This window comes from Hypanus sabinus, chromosome 12, assembly GCF_030144855.1.
Source record: "Hypanus sabinus isolate sHypSab1 chromosome 12, sHypSab1.hap1, whole genome shotgun sequence".
Classification (NCBI taxonomy): Eukaryota; Metazoa; Chordata; class Chondrichthyes; order Myliobatiformes; family Dasyatidae; genus Hypanus; species Hypanus sabinus.
Window position 1 is genome coordinate 69,299 of NC_082717.1, and position 25,382 is coordinate 94,680.

The following is a 25,382-nucleotide window of genomic DNA, read 5'->3' on the forward strand; positions in this document are numbered from 1 at the left end:
ACAAGCATAAATGCAAATTAGAAGCAGGAGTAAGATATTTAAGTCTTCTCTGCCAGTTATTAACATTAATGATGATCCAGATGTGACCTCAGTGCTCCATTCCCAATGGCTCTGTTGCTTATTAAGAATCTAATTTCGGATTAAAGTTATTCAAAGACTACTTTGAACATTCTTGAAGGAAAAAAGTTCCAAGGACGAACAACACTGAGAGAAAAACATTGTCTAATTTGTTTCAAACAAATAACCCTTATACAGTATGTACCCTGAATTAAGAAATACAATGTCATTTCCACATTTACTCTGTCATCTCCTCTTGCTCTTCTAAATCCAAAAGATAAAAGTCTATATTGTCCAGCACTCCCCATGACAAACTGCCTATTACATTCAATAGCCTAGTGAACCTACTCTGAACTACTACTCAAAAAACAAATATACAAACACAGAAATGATGAAAGAAAGATGAGTTTTATTTGTCACAAGTACATTGGAATATTGAATAACAATGCAACGCGTTGTTTGAGTCAATGACCAACACAGCTGGTAAATAAGTTGTGGGCACCGAACAAGTGTTGCCATGCTTCCAGCGCCAACATAACATGCCCACAACTTACTAACCTGGATCCGTATGTCAGGAGGAAATTGGAGCATCCAGAGGAAACCCATGTCCTCACGGGAGAACAGCGGCATTAATTGAAACCCAGTCTTATGATTGCTGGAGTTGTGAAGTGTAAAGTTAACTGCGATATTACCATGCTCCCCTGGATTGCATCCTTCTCTTTGGTAATCGTCTCAAATAAAACCAAAGTATTCTTTATCACTGATGACACAATTAAAAAAGTTTCAGAATGGATATCCTGTTCCTAAGAAGGCTTATTTTGCCATTTGCAATGAATTTTTTTTGCTAAAATCTTAACTCATGCCTTGTTTGTCACTGAGTTTGACTGTCCCAATATATTCATAGAAACACAGAAACATAGAAAACCTACAGCACATTACAGGCTATTCCGGTCATAAAGTTGTGCTGAACATATCCCTACCTGAGAAATTACTGGGGTTACACATAGCCCTCTATTTTTCTAAGCTCCATGTACCCATCCAAAAGTCTCTTAAAAGACCCTATCGTATCCACCTCCACCACTGTTGCCGGCAGCCCATTCCACGCACTCACTACTCTCTGCATAAAAAAACTTACCTCTGACATCTCCTCTGTACCAACGCCCAAGCACATTAAACCTGTGCTCTCTGGTGGCAGCCATTTCAGCCCTGGGAAAAAGCCTCTGACTATCCACATGATCAATGCCTCTCATCATCTTATACACTTTTATCAGGTCACCTCTCATCCTCCGTCACTCCAAGGAGAAAAGGCCGAGTTCACTCAACCTGTTTTCATAAGGCATGCTCCTGGATGGACATTGTTCTTTCATCTCATCTGAAGGAACATCAGCGAGTTCACATTGGGGAGAAGCCGTTCAGCTGCTCAGATATGTGAAGGGGTTCAGACACTTCTTCAGTCTAAGGAAGCTGGAGAGAGGCCATTCACTTGTTCTGTTTGTCAGAAGGCATTTATTCAATCATCTCACCTACTGGCACACCAGTCAGTTGACACTGGGGTGAAGCTGTTCACCTGATCTGAATGTGGGGAGAGATTCACTTGGTCAACCAACCTTGTTGTGCACAACCCAGTTCACACTGGGGAAACATTTTAAATCAGCTGAATGCTGACTATTTCTCCATTACAGTTGCTGAATACAGAGGCAAGTTCAAAATTGACTGGTGGTGCCGAACTTGGCAAATATTGCTGCTGTTCATCAAACCCAGCAACTGATTTCAAGTTATTTACCAGTGTGAGCTCGGTAGTCTCACAGGGGTGGATGATTGAGTGAATCACGTCCCACAGTCTGAGCAGGTGAATGGCCTCTTCCTAGAGTGAACTGACTGGTGTACCAATACTGGTGAGATGATCGAGTGATTGAGTAAATCCCTTCTCACAAGTGGAACAGGTGAACGGCTTCTCTCTGGTGTCTCTATATGTCGGATGACAGAGTGAATCCCTTACAACAGTTGAAGCAGGTGAATGGTGTCTGCCCAGTGTGAACTCGCTGGTAAGTCAGCAGATCAGATGGCAGAGTGAATCGCAGCAGTCTGACAGAGACTGGGGAGGAGAATTCAGTCCGGCAGAGACAGGGGATGATATCTTCAATCTGGCAGGAGACCTGGTGTGAAATCAAACCACTGACCCATTGATGGTCTCTCCCAAGCTGCAGGTCTCATCCTCAGTCTCTCTTGGACTGAAGTATCCAATCTCCAGTTTCTCCCAGACTGAAGGTCCCATCCCCAGTCTCTCCTGGACTGAAAGTCCAATCTCCAGTTTCTCCCAGACTGAAGATGTCACACCTAGTTTCTCCATGACTGAAGGTCCAGTCCCAGGGCATGTGGTAGGGGTGGGTTCAGAGAGCCAGTGCTGAACGATGGAGCTGAGTGGCTCAGCAGGAGGACTGGCTAAGCTGCAGCTACCAGCATGGGATGGTGGGAGAGAATGGCCTGGTCCACAGCCTTACCGATGCGATTACAGTTCTCGCTTAATCCCTCTCAGAATGTTCCTGTGAATGTAGCTGTGAGAGTCAATGGGTTTGTAATGGACATCAGTGGATAAACTGTCCCCAATGATAGAGGCAGAGAAATTGAGAAAGGGGAGGGATGTGTCAGAAATGAACCAGGTAAATTTAGGGGAAGGGTGGAAATTAGAGGCAAAGTTGATGAAGTTGACTAGTTTGGCACCAATACAGTCATCAATGTAGCATAGGAAAAGTGGGAAGGTGACATCAGTTTAGGCTTGGAACATATAGACTGTTCCACATAGCTGACAAACAGGCAGGCATAGCTGGGACCCATGTGAGTACCATGGATACACCTTTTGTTTGAAGGAAGTGGGAGGAGCCTAGGGGTAATAATTGACAGTGAGGACTAGTTCCGTATGATGGAGGAGAGTGGTGGTGGAGGGTAACTCGTGTCCAGAAAAATGGAGAGCTTTGAGGCCTTTTTGGTGGGGTATGGATGTGTATAGGGACTCGACATCCATGGTGAAAGTAAGATGGTCGGGGCCAGAGAACATGAAATTACTGAAAAGATTGCATCTTTCTTTTTCTGCCAGCATGAACTCGCTGGTGTGTCTGTAGGTTGGATGATCGAGTGAATTTCTTCCCACAATCCAAGCAAGTGAATGGCCTTTCCCCAGTGTGAACTCGCTGGTGTACCAGTAGGTCAGACGATTGAGTGAATCCCTTCCCACATACAAAGCAGGTGAACGGCCTTTGTCCAGTGTGAACTCGCTGGTGTACTTTCAGATTAGAAGACCGAGTAAAACCCTTGCCACAATCTGAGCAGGTGAACGGCCTCTCCCCAGTGTGAATTCGCTGATGGACTTTCATTTCAGATGATCGGGTGAATCTCTTCCCACAGTCTGCGCAGGCAAATGGCCTCTCCGCAGTATGAACTGACTGGTGTGCCACTAGGTTAGATGACCGAGTGAATCCCTTCCCACAGTCTGAGCAGGTGAATGGCTTTGCCCCAGTGTGAATTGACTTGTGTGTCAGTAGGTCAGATGACCGAGTGAATCCCTTCCCACAATCCGAGCAGATGAATGGTGTTTCCCCAGTGTGAACTCGCTGGTGTACCAGTAGGTCAGATGACCGAGTAAACCCCTTCCCACAGTCTGAGCAGGTGAATGGCCTCTCCCCAGTGTGAACTCGCAGATGTACCTTGAGTTTAGATAGGTGAGTAAACCTCTTCCCACAGTCTGAGCAGGTGAATGGCCTCTCTCCAGTGTGCACTGCCTGGTGTGCCAGTAGTTTAGATGACCCAGTAAACCCCTTACCACAATGAGAGCAGGTGAACAGGCATTCACCAGTGTGAACTGACTGGTGTTTCAGCAGGTTAGATGACCGAGTGAATCCCTTCCCACAGTCAGAGCAGGTGAATGGCCTCTCACCAGTGTGAGCTTGTTGGTGTCTCCGTAGGTTGGATGACCGAGTGAATCCTTTCCCACATTCTGAGCAGGTGAACGGCATCTCCCAGTGTGAACTCACTAGTGTGTCTGCAGCTGGGATGAGATGACTGAGTGAATCACTTCCCACAGTCCTCCATCACTTCTCTGTCAATTCAACGAATCAGATATCAGACACAGTCAATCCCCTGAACAATTAATCCTGTTGAAGAACTGATCTCCCATGAATAAATGCTAGAGTGTTCTCAGCACCATGTTTCCCCAGGAGTTCACTGAATTAAAACAGAAAACCTCATGTCAGTGACAAGGCTCGTTTCCAGCTGGGTTGAGATATTTCTTCATCTCCAAGCATCAGGACTGATATATTGGTGTTACAAGGTGAATTCAGGTCACTCCTTAAACATCTGGACAAAGATGCGAAATGTGATGTGTTGCTGTGTCTGAGATTCCTGGACACAAATTATTTTTGCTGTTTCGCACCTGTAGAAAGATTTACAAAAGGAATCAATAGACAAAGGACTGAATTTCAGGACGTGCATGGTGATGAACACTGGTAGAAGAAATAAAAGCGTAGACTATTTTCTAACTGGAGAGAAATTTCTAAAGTGTCAAAGAGACTTTTAAATCCTCGTGCTGGTTGAGTCGGCAATGAGGAAGGCCAATTAACATTCATTTTCAGACAATCAAAACATAAAGGAAGGATCCATTGCTGAGGCTTTACAATGAACTGACAAGGCCTCACTTGGAGTATTGGGAGTAGTTTTAAGCCCCATATCTAAGAAAGGATGTGCTGACATTGGAAAGGCCTCAGAGGCGGCTCACAAAAGTGATAATCCAGGAATGAAAGTCTTGTCATATGAGGAGCATTTGATGGCTCTGGGCCTCTACTCACCGGAATTCAGAAGAATGAGGGGGACCTCACTGAAAACCTATCAAATATTGAAAGGTCTCGATAGAATGGATGTGGAGAGGATGTTTCCTGTGGTGGAACTAAGTGGCCTAATTCTGCTCATTTATGTTATGGTCATATTTTAGATGAGGTAGTGTTAGTCTCTCTCCTGAGCTTTGACATCACAGTTACAGTGAGATTCAACCGAACCTGGGAGAAGCAGTCATCCTCTAACTGGGCATAGTGCCAGCATCTGGACTGACCATCAACTTCCTCTCTGTACAAAACTGGGACATTTCTGCCCGTCTGCAGCCTGCGACTTGGCTGAGTTTGATTCTCTCCATTGGTGTTATTCACCATTCTCTCTAAGCTGCTTGTGGCTGGCTGCACAACTGAAATGCTACCATACAGTTCACATTTGGTGCTGCACTGACAGAATTTTCTTTCACATAATGTTAATTGAAAGTGCCATGCAGTTTTCAGGCCGTGTAAAAAATCCCTAGTCAGACCAATGGCTGGTCCAACAGTGCTACAAAGAGCCTGTGATATTACCTGGAGACTTTCCAGTTACTCTGACCCATCCCCCCCAGGTGACTAACGGCAGTGAACCCATCAATGACAGTGTGAATTAATAGGAGGGGGAGAGCGGAACTTTTCCTAGTGCAGTGTCATATTTTGTGATGTGAAATCTACAGGACACTTGTTACCCAGAACAAAGGTGTTTGTTATCATTGTGTACTCACTGAGAATAGTATGTTCTCATGGGTAGAAAGTTCTGGAAGAAGAGGTGGTAGAACTAAAGCTTTTTGGAAGGTTCTGTGTTTTTTTTTTCACACATCACTAACTGGCATTTTCGCTGACTGGAAGGTGAACTCTTCATCTCAGTTGAACTGAGAACTGTATTTTTGTTCCAAGATCCTAATCCTTGGATCGTTTGATTTGAGTGTATCTGGTACGTACATGTATAAAGACAATCATGCATACAAACTTAGTGTTTGGGCAATATCTCCCCACTTTATTGCTTGTACATTGCACATATAACGACGTTTACTCCTTTGGATGTAAGGATTCAATTAGTATTATTATTATTATGCGATACCTATTGCTCAGCAATGTTTGCCAAACGCTTCCGCTCCCAATCCTACACCTGTACTTCGAAACACGTTTATAGACTGGCTGTGAGGGCGCAGGTAGACTCACCTATGGCTTACTCTTTACCCAGAAACGAGACACCCTTTTATCGGCTACGGTCCCAGCAATGCGCATGCGTCATAAAATGGCGACAGCGCCAGCTCATCGTCAGCAGAAAGCTTAACGGGCCCGGAAGATTGTGGGGCCGGGAGAGGGGGAAAGGACCGAGACTGACCCGGAGTGCGGATCTCACAGAAATTGTCCCTCAGTCGCGGTTCACCGGTGCCGTTAAGATTTTCACCCGGAGTCCCGCTCCTACCTGTTGTCGAGCCTCCGCGACCCATTTGACCATCGAGCGCAAGCGCAGTTTTTCCGGAACTGTCTCTGACCCCCTACGCATACGCATGCGCATGTAATTGCCTGGTCACGGACGGTGAGTTCTGCAACAAACACGCGGAAGTCAGCAGATGCTGGAAATCCAAAGCAACTCAGACAAATCGCTGGAGGAACTCAGCAGATCAGGCAGCATCGATAAAAAAGAATAAGCAGTCGCGATTTGCGCTGAGCAGGATGGGGAAAGATACCAGGTTAAAAAAAATGGGGAGGGGAAAGAGGCTAGCTGTAAGGTGACCGGTGAAGCTAGGTGGGTGGGAAAAGTCAAGTGGACCGTAGTAGAGAGGGAAGGAGAGGAGACCCGAAGGAAGTATTAGGCAGGTGAGAAGTAAAGGGTCAGAGTGGGGAATAGAAGAAGGCGGGGTGGGGGGATTTGTTTATAAATATTCATACCATCACATTGGAGGGTACTCAAACCAAATATAAAGTTCCAACCTGACAGTGGTCTTTTTGCAGCACAAGGGGAGACACCATAGATCGACATGTCAGAACGGGAATGGGAATCAGTATGAAAATTGCTTGCTGACAGGGAAATTCTGCTTGTGGCAGATTCTGTTAAATTGATGATGTCATGCTCAGGATGGAGGAGCAACACCTTATATTCTGTCTTGGTACCCTCCAACCTGATGAACTGAACTGCAGTGCACCAGTCTTGTCTGTTTGAATGGAGTGACACCAAAGGAAAGCTACATCTTCATCTGAATAACGGTCGTCTTTCACCTTCTGAGGAACTGTTGTTGAGTGACCATACAACCATATAACAATTACACCATGGAAACAGTCCATCTTGGTCCTTCTAGTCCGTGCTGAACACTTACTCTCACCTAGTCCCACCCACCTACATTCAGCCCATAACCCTCCATTACTTTCCTGTCCATATACCTATCCAATTTTTTTTAAATGACAAAATCGAACCTGCCTCTACCACTTCTACTGGAAGCTCGTTCCACACAACTACCACTCCCTGAGGAAAGAAGTTCCCCCTCGTGTTACCCCTAAACTTTTGCCCCCTAACTCTCAACTCATGTCCTCTTGTTTGAATCTCCCCTACTCTCAATGGAAAAAGCCTATCCACGTCAACTCTATCTGTCCGCCTCATAATTTTAAATACCTCTATCAAGTTCACCCTCAGCCTTCTACACTCCAAAGAATAAAGACCTAACTTGTTCAACCTTTCACTGTAACTTAGGTGCTGAAACACAGGTAACATTCTAGTAAATCTCCTCTGTACTCTCTAATTTGTTGACATCTTTCCTATAATTCAGTGACCAGAACTGTACATAATACTCCAAATTCGGCCTTACCAATGCCTTGTACAATTTTAACATTACGTCCCAACTCCTATACTCAATGCTGTGATTTATAAAGGTCAGCATACCAAAAACTTTCTTCACCACCCTATCCACAGGAACCCTATCCATAGTTCCAGCTTCAGGGAACTATGCACCATTATTCCTAGATCACTCTGTTCTACTGCATTCCTTAATGTCCTGCCATTTACCATTTATGTCCTATTTTGATTATTCCTACCAAACTAGCACCTCACACTTATCAGCACTAAACTCCATCTGCCATCTTTCAGCTCAGTCTTCTAACTGGCCTAAATCTCTCTGCAAGCTTTGAAAACATACTTCATTATCCACAATGCCACCTATCTTAGTATAATCTGCATATTTACTAATCCAATTTACCATACCATCATCCAGATCATTAATGTATATGACAAACAACATTGGACCCAGTACAGATCCCTGAGGCACACCACTAGGCACCGGCCTCCAACCTGACAAACAGTTATCCACAATTACTCTCAGGCATCTCCCATTCAAACACTGTTGAATCCATTTTACTACTTCAATGCTAATCGCTAACGATTGAACCTTCCAAACTAACCTTCTGTGCGGAACCTTGTCAAAGGCCTTAATGAAGTCCATATCACAACATCCACTGTTTTACCCTCGTCAACTTTGCTCGTAACCTCTTCAAAAAATTCAATAAGATTTGTCAAACATGACCTTCCACGTACAAATCCATGTTGACTGCTCCTAATCAGACCCTGTCTATCCAGATAATTATATATACCATCTCTAAGAGTACTTTTCACTAATTTACCCACCACTGATGTCAAACTGACAGGCCTATAATTGCTAGGTTTACTCTTAGAACCCTTTTTAAACAATGAAACCACACGAGCAATGCGCCAATCCTCCGGCACCATCCCTGTTTCTAATGACATTTGAAATATTTCTGTCAGAGCCCCTGCTATTTCTGTACAAATTTCCCTAAAGGTCCTAGGGAATATCCTGTCAGAATCTGGAGAGTTATCCACTTTTATATTCTTTAAAAGCTCTAGTACTTCCTCTTCTTTAATCATCATAGTTTCCATAACTACCCTACTTGCTCCCTTATCTTACACAATTCAATATCCTTCTCCTTAGTGAATACCGATGAAAAGAAATTGTTCAAAATCTCCCCCATCTCTTTTGGCTCCACACATAGCTGTCCACTCTGATTCTCTAAAGGACCAATTTTTTCCCTCACTATCCTTTTGCTATTAATATAACTGTAGAAACCCTTTGGATTTATTTTCACCTTACTTGCCAAAGCAACCTCCTATCTTAGCTTTATTAATTTCTTTTTAAGATTCTTTTTATGTTCTTTATATTCCTCGAGCACCTCATTTACTCCGTGCTACCTATATTTACTGTAGATCTCTCTCTTTTTCCGAACCAAGTTTCCAGTATCTCTTGAAAACCATGACTCTCTCAAACTTCTAACCTTTCCTTTCAACCTAACAGGAACATAAAGATTTTGCACACTCAAAATTTCACCTTTAAATGACCACCATTTCTCTATTACATCCTTCCCATAAAACAAATTGTCCCAATCCACTCCTTCTAAATCCTTTTGCATCACCTCAAAGTTGGCCTTTCTCCAATCAAAAATCTCAACCTGGGTCCAGTCCTATCCTTCCCCATAATTATATTAAAAACTAATGGTATTGTGATCACTGGACCTGAAGTGCTCCCCAACACATACCTCCATCTCCTGACCTATCTGATTCCCTAACAGGAGATCCAGCACTGCCTCTACTCTAGTTCGTACCACTATGTATTGCTGCAAAAAACTATCCTGCACACATTTTACAAACTCCAAACCATCCAGCCCTTTTACAGAATGGGCTTCCCAGTCTTTGTGTGGAAAATTAAAATCTCCCATATTCACAACCTTGTGCTTACTACAAATATCTGCTATCTCCTTACAAATGTGCTCCTTCAATTCTCACTCTACATTAGGTGGTCTGTAATATACTCCTATGAGTGTTACTACTTATTTCCCATTCCTCAATTCCACCCAAATAGCCCCCCTAGATGAGTCCTCTAATCTATCCTGCCAAAGCACTGCTGTAATATTTTCTCGGACAAGTAATGCAACACCTCCCCCTCTTGCCCCTCCGATTCTATCATACCTGAAGCAACGAAATCCAGGAATATTTAGTTGCCAATCACACCCCTCCTGCAACCATGTTTCGCTAATAGCTACAACATCATATTTCCAGGTATCAATCCATGCTCTCTCATCCACCTTTCTGACAATGCTCCTAGCATTAAAATAGATGCACTTGATAAGCTCTCCACCTCTTCCTCTCTGTTCATCCCTAACGGTGCAAGCAAATTTATTATCTATTTCTTCCTTCTCCCTTACATCTTTGGTCTGAGCACTCCCTTTCTCTATCACCTGCCTATCCTCTCTCACACACTGACTACTAGCTTTCTCTATTTGTGAACTAACCTCCTCTCCCCTAGTATCTTCAAATTGATTCCCACCCCCAACCATTCTAGTTTAAAGTCTCCCCAGTAGCCTTCGCAAATCTTCCCGCCAGGATATTGGTCCCCCTAGGATTCAAGTGTAACCTGTCCTTTTTGTACAGGTCACATCTGCCCCAAAAGAGGTCCCAATGATCCAGAAACTTGAATCCCTGCCTGCTGCTCCAATCCCTCAGCCATGCATTTATCCTCCACCTCATTCCATTCCTACTCTCACTACTGCATGGCACAGGCAGTAATCCCGAGATTACTACCTTTGCGGTCCTTCTTCTCAACTTCCTTCCTACCTCCCTATATTCTCCTTTCAGGACCTCTTCCCTTTTCCTACCTATGTCATTGGTACCTGTATGTATCCAACACGGCTCCGAAATTGCAATGCTCCAACAGCTGCCAAAGCTCGGCCACAAACTGACCTGGCTTCCGGACATGGCTGTGAAACTTGAACCACTGGACTATCACCGAAGGTTTTGGATTATGGTGGTTCCCCACAAGCTTGACCAGTTCATCATATGGAATTTCTCCCAGTTTCCGCCGCGTGACTAAGTTCCTTATCAACTTGTAAGTCTTTGCCCCACACACACTAGAATAGAGCTCTTCTTAGCCTCCTCAGTAATGCCATTAGCACAGAAAAAGTGTCTGAACCTTTCCTCATACTTTGGCTACTCCTTGGTTCGCTCCACGAATTCACCGATAGACCCAAACATAGCCATCTGAATGTGAGGTTGCTCGTCCCCGCACAGCTCATGTTTGAAACGGGCCGACACATCAACAAAACCATTTCACCTTGTTGCCAAAAATATGTGGTAACTTCTACTTTACAAAAGACCGCTCGACAATTTTATGGCCAAAAGAACATCTTTATCTGGGACGGCAAATAATATTTACAATACAGAGGCTTCCAGGTAGTTCGTGCGGCATGGGTGAAGGCACTATATACAATGCATACTGGGAGTAAAAAGAGCAGAAGTAAGAACCCCGCCAACCCCAGAACCCGCCTCTTGTTACCAACAGCTTCCCGATTAGTATTAACTTACTTTTAATAACACTCACATTACAACATCCTCCAAATCATTAACAGACATCATTGTCCGGTTGTAAGCCAATGAATTTCAGGGGGTCAAGAATGCCGGAAATGGTACCATCTGGATGAGCGCCGAGAATTGCATGCTTTCATTGTATGAGCCCATGATGAAGCCATGAGTGCCCAGTCCGGAACTCCAGCCTGAGACAGTAGATCCCAGCTGCAATCAAACTGACCCTCCTGTGCTATTTCTGTGTGTCGGTGGGTGTTTGTCTTCCGGAGCAGTTCTGTCTGAAGTTGTTTGGTCTGACCAGTGGGTTTTCCCTGAGTGGACCAGCTGAGAGTTACTATACCGGCTCTGGACAGGACCCAGGCACTGATGGTAGGCCATACCGCATGGTAAGCCCAGTACACACTGGTACTGAGACCTCCCAGAATAGAGGAAGAATCCTTGTCTGACACCAGCAGGCTCTGTCCATCCGTACCAGAACGTGACTGGTTCCCCCAATCGCCGACAGATGCAGTTGGTGTGTCATTCAATGGGGGCACACGTCATGCTCTCTGGTGGCACTAACCCAGCCCCAGGACTCTGGTCTCCAGTTGGCACTGGCTCGTTTTGGGGAACCATCCTTTTGGACTCCATGCCTTTCAGGGGCATCCCTCTTGTGGGTGGGCTAAACTTTGCAGAGGGCAGTCTCAGATCTCAAATGGCCTTTTATGTGCCCCCCCCCCACCATTCTCCAATGCGGACATACCCGCAAGCCCTCTCCACAATTCCTATGGGGCTATCTTTGTTCATGCAGCTGGCACAGCTATAGAGAGTATATCGGCTCCAGCAGCAGCTCGACTGAGTGGCAGGTGTTCATGGCAAGGGTTGAACTTGAAGCCAGTCATCATGAGCTCAGAGCTGGATAGGCACTCTCATCCCTATTCCTAGTAATTCCCATTCAAACCTCCCTCCCTGCTGGTTCACCCCAGGGAAGCTTCCCGGGAGTCCCTGCTTGAGTTGGCCATGTGATTTCGAAAGATGTACTGAACATAAGGGGTATCTGAGTCTGGAACTGAGAGCTCGGAAGGCCCTCCATTAATCCTCTCAAGGCCATCTATCCATTCCATTCACCTCCAAGACTCTGTCAAGCACCAACTTCCCAAGTCCTGGTCCTGTCTTGCTCACGCAAGGTGGTGCAGGTGGAGAGGGTCACTGCCAGTGGACACAAGAGGAAGCATTGAGGGAGTCTCAGTCCAGTGCTTGGGCCCAAGTCACCTGAGGGTATCATAATCCTCTGTTAGTGTGATTGCACCCTTCCTATTCCGGAGTTCTGTCCAATGGACTCAGTGTCTGACCACTCCATTATGTCTCCAAGAAGTGCCGTTGTGATATTGTCCCTGATTAGTAGTGAAACTCTATCCCCTCTTTTGCCTCCTTCTCTGACTTTTCTAAAATATCTAAAATCTGGTACTTTAATCACCCATTCCTGCCCCTCTAGTAATGACTACAGCATTGTAATTCCATGTACTGATTTATGCTCTGCTCATCACCTTTACTCACAATTAGACAATAGACAATAGACAATAGGTGCAGAAGTAGACCATTCGGCCCCTCGAGTCTGCACCGCCATTCTGAGATCATGGCTGATCATTCACTATCAATACCCAGTCCCTGCCTTGTCCCCATATCCCTTGATTCCCCTATCCATCAGATATCTATCCAGCTCCTTCTTGAAAGCATCCAGAGAATTGGCCTCCACCGTCTTCCGAGGCAGTGCATTCCACACCTCCACAACTCTCTGGGAGAAGAAGCTCTTCCTCAACTCTGTTTTAAATAACTGACCTCTTATTCTCAATCCATGCCCTCTGGTACTGGACTCTCCCAACATCTGGAACATATTACCTGCCTCAATCCTATCAAATCCTTTAATTATCTTAAACGTTTCAATCAGATCCCCTCTCAATCTCCTCAATTCCAGCGTGTACAAGCCCAATCTCTCCAATCTCTCTGCGTAAGACAGCCCTGCCATCCCAGGAATCAACCTAGTGAATCTACGCTGCACTTCCTCAATTGCCAGAATGTCCTTCCTTAAACCTGGAGACCAAAACTGTACACAATATTCCAGGTGTGGTCTCACCAGGGCCCTGTACAAATGCAAAAGAACATCCTTGCTCTTGTATTCAATTCCCCTTGTAACAAAGGCCAACATTCCATTTGCCCTCTTCACTGCCTGTTGCACTTGCTCATTCACCTTCATTGACTGGTGAACTAGGACTCCTAGGTCTCTTTGCATTTCTCCCTTACCTAACTCTACACCGTTCAGACAATACTCTGCCCTCATGTTCCAGCTTCCAAAGTGGATAACTTCACATTTATTCACATTGAATGACATCTGCCAATTGTGACAAGATCTGAAGGATTATTAAAAGTAGACTGTTCCTTTAAAAAGAGAGAGGGAATGGACAGCATGTGTGCTATTCCAAGGAGAGGGGATGCAACAGAAAGTCTGTGAGTTGCCTTGCAAATTGAAAGTTGGAACTATATGATGGACAAGGTCAGCTGACTTTGTAATTAGACACACGAGACACGACAGAAGCCAAGGAAAACACTGACACTGGTTGAGCTTTGTTGTGCCCACAGTAAAGTGGGTTTTTGGAAGATCGATCAGTGGCTCTCGCAGTGTGGAAAAGGGGTTACTGGTGGGAAGTTATTAGTGTGTCCAACCCTTGCCTGGGTTGATAACTTCACCACAAAAGAGGGTCTCCTTTTTGTGGTTACAGTCAGTGACTTTAATAAGTTTCGGGAGGCGGAGAACAATGTAGAAGATTCGACAGCATTGCCACTAGGAAGACAAAACAACTCTCTCTCTCATTCCAACTCTACTCAATTCAAATTCTAGAACTGAACTGACTTCTTACCATACCACTGTAAGACTGTATCATCTAATCATCTGAGCTGGGAGAAGCTTGGGAACCTTATTTACTCACCCATATATACATACACTCTGCTAACCTGTTTGCCTTATCTTGTTTTATATTACCTTATAACCATATAACTATATAACAATTACAGAATGGAAACAGGCCATCTTGGCCTTTTAGTCCATGCCGAACGCTTACTCTCACCTAGTCCCACTGACCCGCACACAGCCCATAACCCGCCATTCCTCTCCTGTCCATATACCTATCCAATTTTACTTTAAATGACAATACCGAACCTGCCTCTGCCACTTCTACTGGAAGTTCATTCCACACAGCTACCACTCTCTGAGTAAAGAAATTCCCCCTTGTGTTACTCTTAAACTTTTGCCCCCTAACTCTCAACTCATGTCCTCTTGCTTGAATCTCCCCTACTCTCAATGGAAAAAGCCAATCCACGTCAACTCTATCTATCCCCCTCATAATTTTAAATAGCTCTATCAAGTCCATCCTCAACCTTCGACGCACCAAAAAATAAAGACCTAACTTATTCAACCTTTCTCTGTAACTTAGGTGCTGAAACCCAGGTAACATTTTAGTAAATCTTCTCTGTACTCTCTCTATTTTGTTGACATCTTTCCTATAATTCGGTGACCAGAACTGTACACAATACTCCAAATTCGGCCTTACCAATGCCTTGTACAATTTTAACATTACATCCCAACTCCTATACTCAATGCTCTGATTTATAAAGGTGAACATACCAAAAGCTTTCTTCACCACCCTATCCACATGAGATTCCAACTTCAGGGAACTATGCACCATTATTCCTAAATCACTCTGTTCTACTGCATTCTTCAATGCCCTACCATTTACCATATATGTCCTATTTGGATTATTCCTACCAAAATGTAGCAACTCACACTTATCAGCATTAAACTCCATCTGCCATCTGCCACTCTTCTAACTGGCCTAAATCTCTCTGCAAGCTTTGAAAACCTACTTCATTATCCACAATGCCACCTACCTTAGTATCATCTGCATACTTACTAATACAATTTACCACCCCATCATCCAGATCATTAATGTATATGACAAACAACATTGGAGTCAGTACAGATCCCTGAGGCACACCACTAGGCACCGGCCTCCAACCTGACAAACAGTTATCCACAATTACTCTCAGGCATCTCCCATTCAAACACTGTTGAATCCATTTTACTACTTCAATGCTAATAGCTAACGATTGAACCTTCCAAACTAACCTTCTGTGCGGAACCTTGTCAAAGGCCTTAATGAAGTCCATATAGACAACATCCACTGCTTTACCCTTGTCAACTTTCCTCGTAGCCGCTTCAAAAAATTCAATAAGATTTGTCAAACATGCCCTTCCATGCACAAATCCATGTTGACTGTTTCTAATCAGACCCTGTCTATCCAGATAATTATATATACCATCTCTAAGAATACTTTACATTAATTTACCCCCCCCCCCCCACTGACGTCAAACTGACAGGCCTATAATTGCTAAGTTTACTCTTAGAACCCTTTTTAAACAATGGAACCACATGCGCAATACGCCAGTCCTCCAGCACCATTCCCATTTCTAATGACATTTGAAATATTTCTGTCAGAGCCCCTGCTATTTCTACACTAACTTCCCTCAAGGTCGTAGAGAATATCCTGTCAGGAATTGGAGAGTTATCCACTTTTATATTCCTTAAAAGCTCCAGTACTTCCTCCTCTTAAACCCCTCCTCGGGGGGGGTTTAAACTAGATGTGCAGGGGGCAGGGATCCAGATCCAGAGGGTTGGTCAGAAGGAGCATGGGGTTAAATGTGCAGAAGGTTTGGGTGATCTTGAGAAGGTCATCAAAATTCAGGGTGCAGTTAGCCTGATGGAAGTTCAAGGAGCTGGGTTAGGTACAGTAGACAGTGTTTTAAGCAAAGAGAGGAGGAATGGGCTAAGAATTCTATACTTGAATGCGCGTAGTGTCAGAAATAAGACAGATGAGCTTGAAGCTCAGATGAAAATGGGGAACTACGATATTGTTGGGATAACGGAGACATGGCTGCAAGGGGATCAGGCCTGGGAATTGAGTGTACCAGGGTATACGTGCTATCGTAGAGACAGAAATATGGGAAGAGGGGGTGGGGTGGCCCTGTTGGTGAGGAATGAGATTTAGTCCTTAGCAAGAGGTGACTTCGGAACAGCGGAAGTAGAGTCTGTGTGGATTGAGCTGAGGAACAGTAAGGGTAAAAAGACCCTAATGGGTGTTGTGTACAGGCCCCCAAACTGTAGCATGGATATTGGGTACAAGTTGATTAGGGAGTTAACATTGGCATGTGCCAAAGGTAATGTAGTCGTTATGGGAGATTTCAACATGCAGGTGAACTGGGAGAATCAGGTAGGTGCTGGACCCCAGGATAGGGAGTTTGTGGAGTGTCTAAGGGATGTATTTTTGGAACAGCTTGTGCTTGAGCCAACCAGGAACGAGGCTATTTTGGACTTGGTGATGTGTAATGAACAGGAATTGATCTTGAAGTAAAGGAGCCATTAGGAAGTAGTGATCATAACATGATAAGTTTTTATCTACAATTTGAGAGGGATAAGGGCAGATCAGAGGTGTCAGTGTTGCAATTAAATAAAGGAGACTACGGAGCCATGAGGGAAGAGCTGGCCAAAGTTAAATGGGCGGATGCCCTGGCAGGAAAGACAGTGGATCAGCAGTGGCAGATATTCTTGGGCATAATACAAAAGATGCAAAAGCAGTTCATTCCAATGAGAAGGAAGGATTCAAAGAGGGGGAAGGGGCCACAGTGGTTGACAAAGGAAGTCAGAGATTGTATAGCATTAAAGAAAAAGAAGTATGACAGGGCTAAGATGAGTGGGAATACAGATGATTGGGAAAGTTTTAAGGAACAGCAGATCTTAACTAAAAAAGCAATACGGAGAGAAAAAATCAGGTATGAGCTCAGTCTAGCCAGGAATATAAAAGGGGATAGCAAAAGCTTTTTTAGCTATGTGAAGAGAAAGAAGATAGTTAAGAACAATGTTGGCCCCTTGAAGAATGAATTGGGAGAAATTGTTATGGGAAACAGAGAAATGGCAACAGAATTTAATGCGTACTTTAGATCTGTCTTCACCAGGGAGGACTCAAGCAATCTCCCAGATGTATGGATGGGCCAGGGTCATAAGATATCAGAGGAATTCAGACAGATTGACATTAGGAAAGAAACTGTGATGCGTAGACTGGTAGGACTGAAGGCTAATAAATCCCCGGGTCCAGATGGTCTGCATCCGAGGGTTCTAAAAGAGGTGGCTCAGGAAATTGCAGATGCACTGGTAATCATTTTCCAATGTTCCTTAGATTCAGGATCAGTTCCTGAAGATTGGAGAGTGGCTAATGTTATCCCACTTTTCAAGAAGGGAGGGAAGGAGAAAACAGAGAACTATCACCCTGTTAGCCTAACGTCAGTCGTGGGGAAGATGCTTGAGTCCATTATTAAGGACGAAATAGTGGCACATCTTGATGGCAGTAATAGGATTAGGCCGAGCCAGCATGGATTTATCAAGGGCAAATCATGCTTGACTAATCTGTTGGAGTTTTTTGAGGGTGTAACAGGGATGTTAGACGAGGGTAAGCCAGTGGATGTTGTATACCTAGATTTTCAGAAGGCATTCGATAAGGTGCCACATAGGAGATTGGTGAGTAAAATCAGAGCTCATGGCATTGGGGGCAGGGTTTCAACATGGATAGAAAACTGGTTGGCAGATAGAAAGCAAAGGGTAGCAGTGAATGGGTGTTTCTCGGACTGGCTGGAGGTGACTAGTGGGGTACCACAGGGCTCTGTATTGGGACCACAGCTCTTTACGATTTATGTCAATGATTTAAATGAGGGCATTGAAAACTATATCAGCAAGTTTGCTGACGATACTAAACTGGGTGGCAGTGTGACATGCGAAGAGGACATTAGGAGAATACAGGGAGACTTGGATAGGCTAGGTGAGTGGGCAGATACTTGGCAGATGTCATTCAATGTGAATAAACGTGAAGTTATCCACTTTGGAAGCAGGAACAAGAGGGCAGAGTATTGTCTGAATGGTGTCGAGTTAGGTAAGGGAGAAATGCAAAGAGACCTAGGAGTCCTAGTTCACCAGTCAATGAAGGTGAATGAGCAAGTGCAACAGGCAGTGAAGAGGGCAAATGGAATGTTGGCCTTTGTTACAAGGGGAATTGAATACAAGAGCAAGGATGTCCTTTTGCATTTGTACAGGGCCCTGGTGAGACCACACCTGGAATATTGTGTACAGTTTTGGTCCCCAGGTTTAAGGAAGGACATTCTGGCAATTGAGGAAGTGCAGCGTAGATTCCTGATTCCTGGGATGGCAGGGCTGTCTTACGCAGAGAGATTGGAGAGATTGGGCTTGTACACGCTGGAATTGAGGAGATTGAGAGGGGATCTGATTGAAACGTTTAAGATAATTAAAGGATTTGATAGGATTGAGGCAGGAAATATGTTCCAGATGTTGGGAGAGTCCAGTACCAGAGGGCATGGATTGAGAATAAGAGGTCAGTTATTTAAAACAGAGTTGAGGAAGAGCTTCTTCTCCCAGAGAGTTGTGGAGGTGTGGAATGCACTGCCTCGGAAGATGGTGGAGGCCAATTCTCTGGATGCTTTCAAGAAGGAGCTATATAGATATCTGATGGATAGGGGAATCAAGGGATATGGGGACAAGGCAGGGACTAGGTATTGATAATGAATGATCAGCCATGATCTCAGAATGGCGGTGCAGACTCGAGGGGCTGAATGGTCTACTTCTGCACCTATTGTCTATTGTCTCTTTAATTGTCATAGTTTCCATAACTTCCCTACTTGTTTCTCTTACCTTACACAATTCAATATCCTTCTCCTTAGTGAATACCGAAGAAAATAAATTGTTCAAAATCTCCCCCATCTCTTTCAGCTCCACACATAGCTGTCCACTCTGATTTTCTAAGGGACCAATTTTATCTCTCACTATCCTTTGGCTATTACTATAACTGTAGAAACCCTTCGGATTTATTTTCACCTTACTTGCCAAAGCAACCTCATATCTTCTTTTAGCTTTTCTAATTTCTTTCTTAAGATTCTTCTTACATTCTTTTGTTCCTTGAGCACCTCATTTACTCCATGCTGCCTATAATTATTGTAGATATCTCTTTTTCCTAACCAAGTTTCCAATATCCCTTGAAAACCATGCCTCTCTCAAACTTTTAACCTTTCGTTTCAACCTAACAAGTACATAAAGATTCTGTACCCTCAAGATTTCACCTTTAAATGATCTCCATTTCTCTATTACATCCTTCCCATAAAACAAATTGTCCCAATCCACTCCTTCTAAATCCTTTCGCATCTCCTCAAAGTTAGCCTTTCTCCAATCAACAATCTCAACCCTGGGTCCAGTCCTATCCTTCTCCATAATCATACTGAAACTAATGGCATTGTGATCACTGGACCCGAAGTGCTCCCCAACACATACCTCCATCACCTGACCTATCTGATTCCCTAACAGGAGATCCAGCACTGCCCCTACTCTAGTTGGTACCACTATGTATTGCTGCAAAAAACTATCCTGCACACATTTTACAAACTCCAAACCATCCAGCCCTTTTACAGAATGGGCTTCCCAGTCTTTGTGTGGAAAATTAAAAAATGCCATATTCACATCCTTGTGCTTACTACAAATATCTGCCATCTCCTTACAAATTTGCTCCACCAATTCTCATTCCCCATTAGATGGTCTAAAATACACCCCTACACCTTCCCCATACCTCAATTCCACCCAAATAGTCTCCCTAGACGAGCCCTCTAATCTATCCTGCCTGAGCACTGCTATAATATTTTCTCTGTCAAGCAATGTAACACCTCCCCCTCTTATTCTATCATACCCGAAGCAACGAAATCCAGGAATATTTAGTTGCCAATCACACCCCTCTGCAACCATGTTTCACTAATAGCTACAACATTTCCAGGTATCAATCCATGCTCTAAGCTCATCCACCTTTCTTACAATGCTCCTAGCATTAATATAAATGCATTTAAGAAATTCTCCACCTCTTCCTCTCTGTTTATCTCTAACAGTACAAAGAACTTTACTGTCTTCTTTTGCTTCCTTCTCCCATACATCTGTTCCTACACTCTGGTTCCCATCCCCCCCTCATATCTAGTTTAAATCCACTGGACCCTCTCTAGCAAACCTACTTGCAAGAATATTTGTCCCCCTCCAGTGCAGATGTGAACCGTCCTGCTGGAACAGGTCCCATTTTCCCTGGAAAACTGCCAAATTATCTATAAATCTGAAGCCCTCCATCCTGCACCATGTCTTCAGCCACGTGTTGATCTGCACTACCTTACTATTTCTAAACCTACCTGCACGTGGCACTGGTAGCAATCCTGAGATTGCTATCCTGGAGGTCCTGTCCTTTAACTTGGCACCTAGCTCTACCTCCTCACTCTTCCTACCCACGTCATTGATCCCAACATGGACCACGACATCCGGCTGCTCACCCTCCCTCTTGAGAATACTGAGACCTCGATCCGAGATATCGTGGACCCTGGCACCAGGGAGGCAACAGACCATCCGGGATTCTCAATCTCTTCCATAGAACATCCTATCTGTCCCCCTAACTATTGAACCCCCTATCACTACTGCTCTCCCCTTTTCCCTCCTTCCCTTCTGAGCTGTGGGTCCAGTCTCGGTGCCAGAGACGCAACCACTGCAACTTGTCCCTGGTAGGTTATCCTCACCAACAGGATCCAAAACGGTATACTTATTGTTGATGGGAATGGCCACAGGGGTGCTCTGCTCTTCCTGTCTATTCCCCTTCCCTCTCCTGACAGTCACCCAACTACCTGTCTCCTGACTCCTAGGAATGACTATCTCCCTGAAATTCCTGTCTATTTCTGTCTCTGCCTCCCGAATGATCTGAAGTTCATCCAGCTCCAGCTCCAGCTCCATTTCCCTAACACAGTTTGTCAGGAGCTGCAGCTGGATGCACCTTTTGCAGGTGTAGTCATCAGGGACAACAGTGCTCGCCCTGACTTCCCACATACTGCAAGCGGAGCACTCAACTGCCCTAACTGCTGCCTCCATTACCTACTCGTAAGCTGATTAGATTAATTAAAGGAGCTTACCTGGCCTTACCTCACCTGGAGTGAAGCTTGTACTCAGCCTCTGCTCTCTTTTTAAATTCCCCCGCTGATCTGAGGCCGACTTCCACGCGCTTGCGCTGTTGTGCCCCGTTCAAAGCTCGCCTCTGCCTGTTCTTGCTGAAGCCTGATTGAGCCAAAGTCGTCCCACTCTGCCTCAGTCCACTCTGACAATTTATCACACAGTTACTAATAAAATAGTATTTATAATGGAAGACTCAGACTCCAAGTGTGTCTATTTCTGCTGGTCTTTTTTAACCTGTTACGGGTTACGTAGCACAATACACACTTCAAACTGTCAGACCCGTCATACCTGTTATCAGAATCAGGTTTATTATCACTGGCATTTGACGTGAAATTTGTTAATATAGCAGCAGTAGCAGTTCAATGCGATAATCTAGTAGAGAGAGAAAATAATAATAAATAAAACATAATAATAGATAAACAAGTAAATCAATTACGTATAGTGAATAGATTATTAAAAATGTGCAAAAACAGAAATACTGTATATTAAAAAAGTGAGGTAGTGTCCAAAGCTTCAATGTCCATTTCAGAATTGGATGGCAGAGGGGAAGAAGCCATTTTGCTGCTTGTCCTGCTGATGCTTTTATCCATCCTGGATCCCAGCACCCGGGTGGTAGCACACCACCCTGGTGACACTTTTGCATCCTCAAAATCTCCTTTCTTTCCCCTGCACTACTGTGTCCCCTATAACTACTGTGCTGCCTCCTTTGTCCTTCCGTGTCAGGCTGAGCCCGCCGCAGTGCCACCAGCCTGGCTGCTGCTGTGTCAGCTGATTGGTCATTCCCCACCAGCAATATCGAAAGGGGTATAATTGTTGCTGAGGGGAATATTTAACTACTTAATCTCTTTCCCTCTCCTGGTGGTTTCCCACCCACTGTCTGAAGCCACCTATTCAAAAGTCTCATCTATGATATTTTCATCCTCCTAAATGATCCTCAAGGCATCCAACTCCTGCTCCAACTGGAGTAGAGGGCAGAGTATCTCTCACGGTCCAGTCCGTTGACTCCTCATTTCAGTTTTTTTTCCCCATGTTCCACTGGGCTCCTTGATTAGGGCACCTGATCCTCATTCGAACCAGCAGCATAAAAAACTCCAGCTTACATCTACTCACTGCTGGTTTGTCACCTCAGCAGTGCAGCTATGCTCGTTCTGGACCACTGAGAATGAGCTGAGTTGAGAACCTGCCATCCACAGTTCCTGGGTCGAGTCAAGAGCCTCATGTCCAGCTGAGTATTGCAGGCCATTTGCCACTGCTCTGAGCCACAATACAAATTGTGCGTCAGTTTGGCTTTGTCACTCAGTGTCCAAGTCCAGGCTCGGTGGCCAAGTCCAAGCTCCTCTGGTTTGTTGTCCAACGCTCATGTTCCCCTTAGCATCTAATCCTTGCTCCCCGGCCTTCCTGGCAACTATTATAAACACACTTTTGTTAATACTACCTCCTTGTCTGTGTCCTGCACTTGGGTTCGCCTCATTCCATTGCAACAGTATCAGGTACCCTGGGGGATCGATTGTGGAAAACAGTTAGTGAAAAGAAAAAAAAGCTGTTCTAATAGGATATATGCTTGAAGATCCAATTGAAGTCACAGAGCCTTTTAAGAGTACAGCACAAAAACTGGCCCTTCTGCCCAACCTAGTCCAAGTCAAAGCCATATAAACTGCCTCATCTCATGGACCTGCTCTGGACCATAGTCCTCTCTACCTATCCAAACTTTGCTTAAATATTGAAATCAAGCTCGTATGCACCACTGCTGCTGGTAGCTCTTTCCAGACTCTCACAGTCCTCTGAGTGAAGAAGGAACCCCTCCCCCCAATGGTCCTCTGAAAGTTTTTGCCTTTCACCCATAACCCATGACCTCAGGTTTTAGTCCCACCTAATCTCAGTTGAAAAGCCTGCTTGCATTTACCCTCCCTAAACCACTCATAATTTGTAGACCTCCATCAAATCTGCTCTCAATCTTCCATGTTCTATTGAATAAAATTCTAACCTCTTCAAACCTTTCTCATACCTCAGGTCCTCTGGACCCAGCAACATCCTTCTCAAATTTCCCTCTGCTCTTCCAACGTTACTTACATCTTTCCTGCAGGTAGATAACCAAAAGTGCACAGAATACTTCATATTACTCCTGGAACACCACGTGGTGAAGTGCCAGTCATTTTACCTGCTGCAGGAGATTTCAGTGATCATTTTCATGGAAGTTTACATTCCACCTCAGGCTCCAGACGAACTCTGCGACGTGATCAACAGGCACAAATAGTACATCCTGAAGCCATCCCCATCATTCTAGGGGAGATTTGATCCAGGCCAGATTGAAAAAGCCTCGCAATAATTATTACCAACAGATCACCTTTAGTACGAGGAACCAACACCTTGGGCCATTGTCACACGACCATCAAGAACACTTACCGTGCTATCCGACGTCCACACTTTGGAATGTCTGATCACCTGGCTGTATGTCTTCTCCCGGAGTGTCGGCAGACACCAAATACTGCAACAGTCGCAGTGAGGGCCAAGAAGATTTGAACAAGTGAGGTGCAGGAGCATTACAGGACAACTTTGATTTGGTGTATTCAGGGATTCATCTTCGAGTGTGAGTGAGTACCGCACAGCTGACACAGACTTCATTAAAACCTGTGTGGATGAGCGTGTGCCAATGACAACTTACTATGGCATACGTATGCAGATCAAAACCTATGGATGACCAAGTGGCTCGTAGTCTGTGGAGCGTTAGATCTGTGACATTTAAGTCTGGCCACCCAGGTCTGTACAAGTGAACAAGGCATGACTTGCAGAGGGCTACTTCAAGAGCTAAGAAATAAATCCAAGCAAGGTTTCAGGCGACATCGAATGCATGTCAATTCTGGCAGGGTTTGCAGACCATTATTTTCTACAAAGGTAACACTCTGAAAACCAGAGCTAACTAATTAGTGGGGGTATTAAACACCATTTTCAATCTTATTGCTACGGTCAGAAGTTCCCACCCGATTCAAAAGGGTTACAATTATACCAGTATATAAGAGCAGGGTGAACTGCCTTAATGACTATTGTTCACTAGCACTCTAATCTTAGGTGATTTGAGAGTTGGGTTATGGCTGAAATCAGCTCTTGCTTCAGAAAACACCTGGACCCACTGCAATTTGCCGATCACCCAACACTCCAAATGAGGCCTTGCCTGTGCTTCATAAAGATTCAACTATACATCTTTGTATATTCTAGTCCTCTTGAAGTGAATGCGTACATAGTATTTGCTTTCCTTGCCAACAACTCAGCCTGCAAATTAACCTCCAGTGAATCCAACATAAGGACTTCCAAGTGTCTTTGCAACTCAGATGATTGAAATTCCCCTCCATTTAGAAAATGCACTTTTATTTGATATAACAAACTGCACGACAATACAGCTCCTGAAATACTATCAAAAAGAGTTTCAAATCTGAAATAAATTTTCTGTTGTAACTCAGGGAAGTCCACTGGAACTGGGATGCTGAGAACAAACCAGCATTTGTCCACTGGAGGTCCGTTCTTCAACTGATTGATTTTGCATTGTTGAACCACTTCTGACACCATGTTGTGCATTTTATTGAGGAAAAGTGCAGAGCACACTAGGACAGTCATGCAGGATATTCAACAGGTCTTTATTGACAACCCTGCTTGTACAGTGTGGAACTCCTCCCATGTGGGAGTGGCTAACTGAGTGGCAGAGGAACGACACTGCTAACTACCACTACACTTGCATCAGTTCAGATGAATAATGAATATACAATTTGGAAATAATACACTTTATTGGAAAACGTATAACCTTCAATCAAGCATTTGACCATTTTGAGGACACTCATCAGTACTATTCCAACATCAGTTATTTCCGAATATCTGTAAGTAAAACCATCAAGAACAATTTCTGTACTTATCTGATTACCTGATACCTCCTCAAAATTCAACTCTTCTATTGCATGCTTCATTCCCAGAACATTTGGTGTTGAACATATCTGTTTCTCTCCTC

At 44.3% G+C, this 25,382-nt stretch overlaps 1 protein-coding gene across 1 annotated transcript in view; it reads right to left on the reverse strand.

Moving 5' to 3' along the window:
* Positions 1–446: 446 nt before the first annotated feature.
* LOC132403303 (zinc finger protein 850-like) overlaps positions 447–25,382 on the reverse strand; it is a 40,472-nt gene continuing 15,536 nt past the window's right edge. Inside the window, exon 3 of the mRNA XM_059986756.1 lies at positions 447–4,137. Within this exon, the coding sequence (XP_059842739.1) occupies positions 3,117–4,137 (1,021 nt within the window). The 3' untranslated portion in view covers positions 447–3,116. The remainder of the gene's footprint in view (positions 4,138–25,382) is intronic.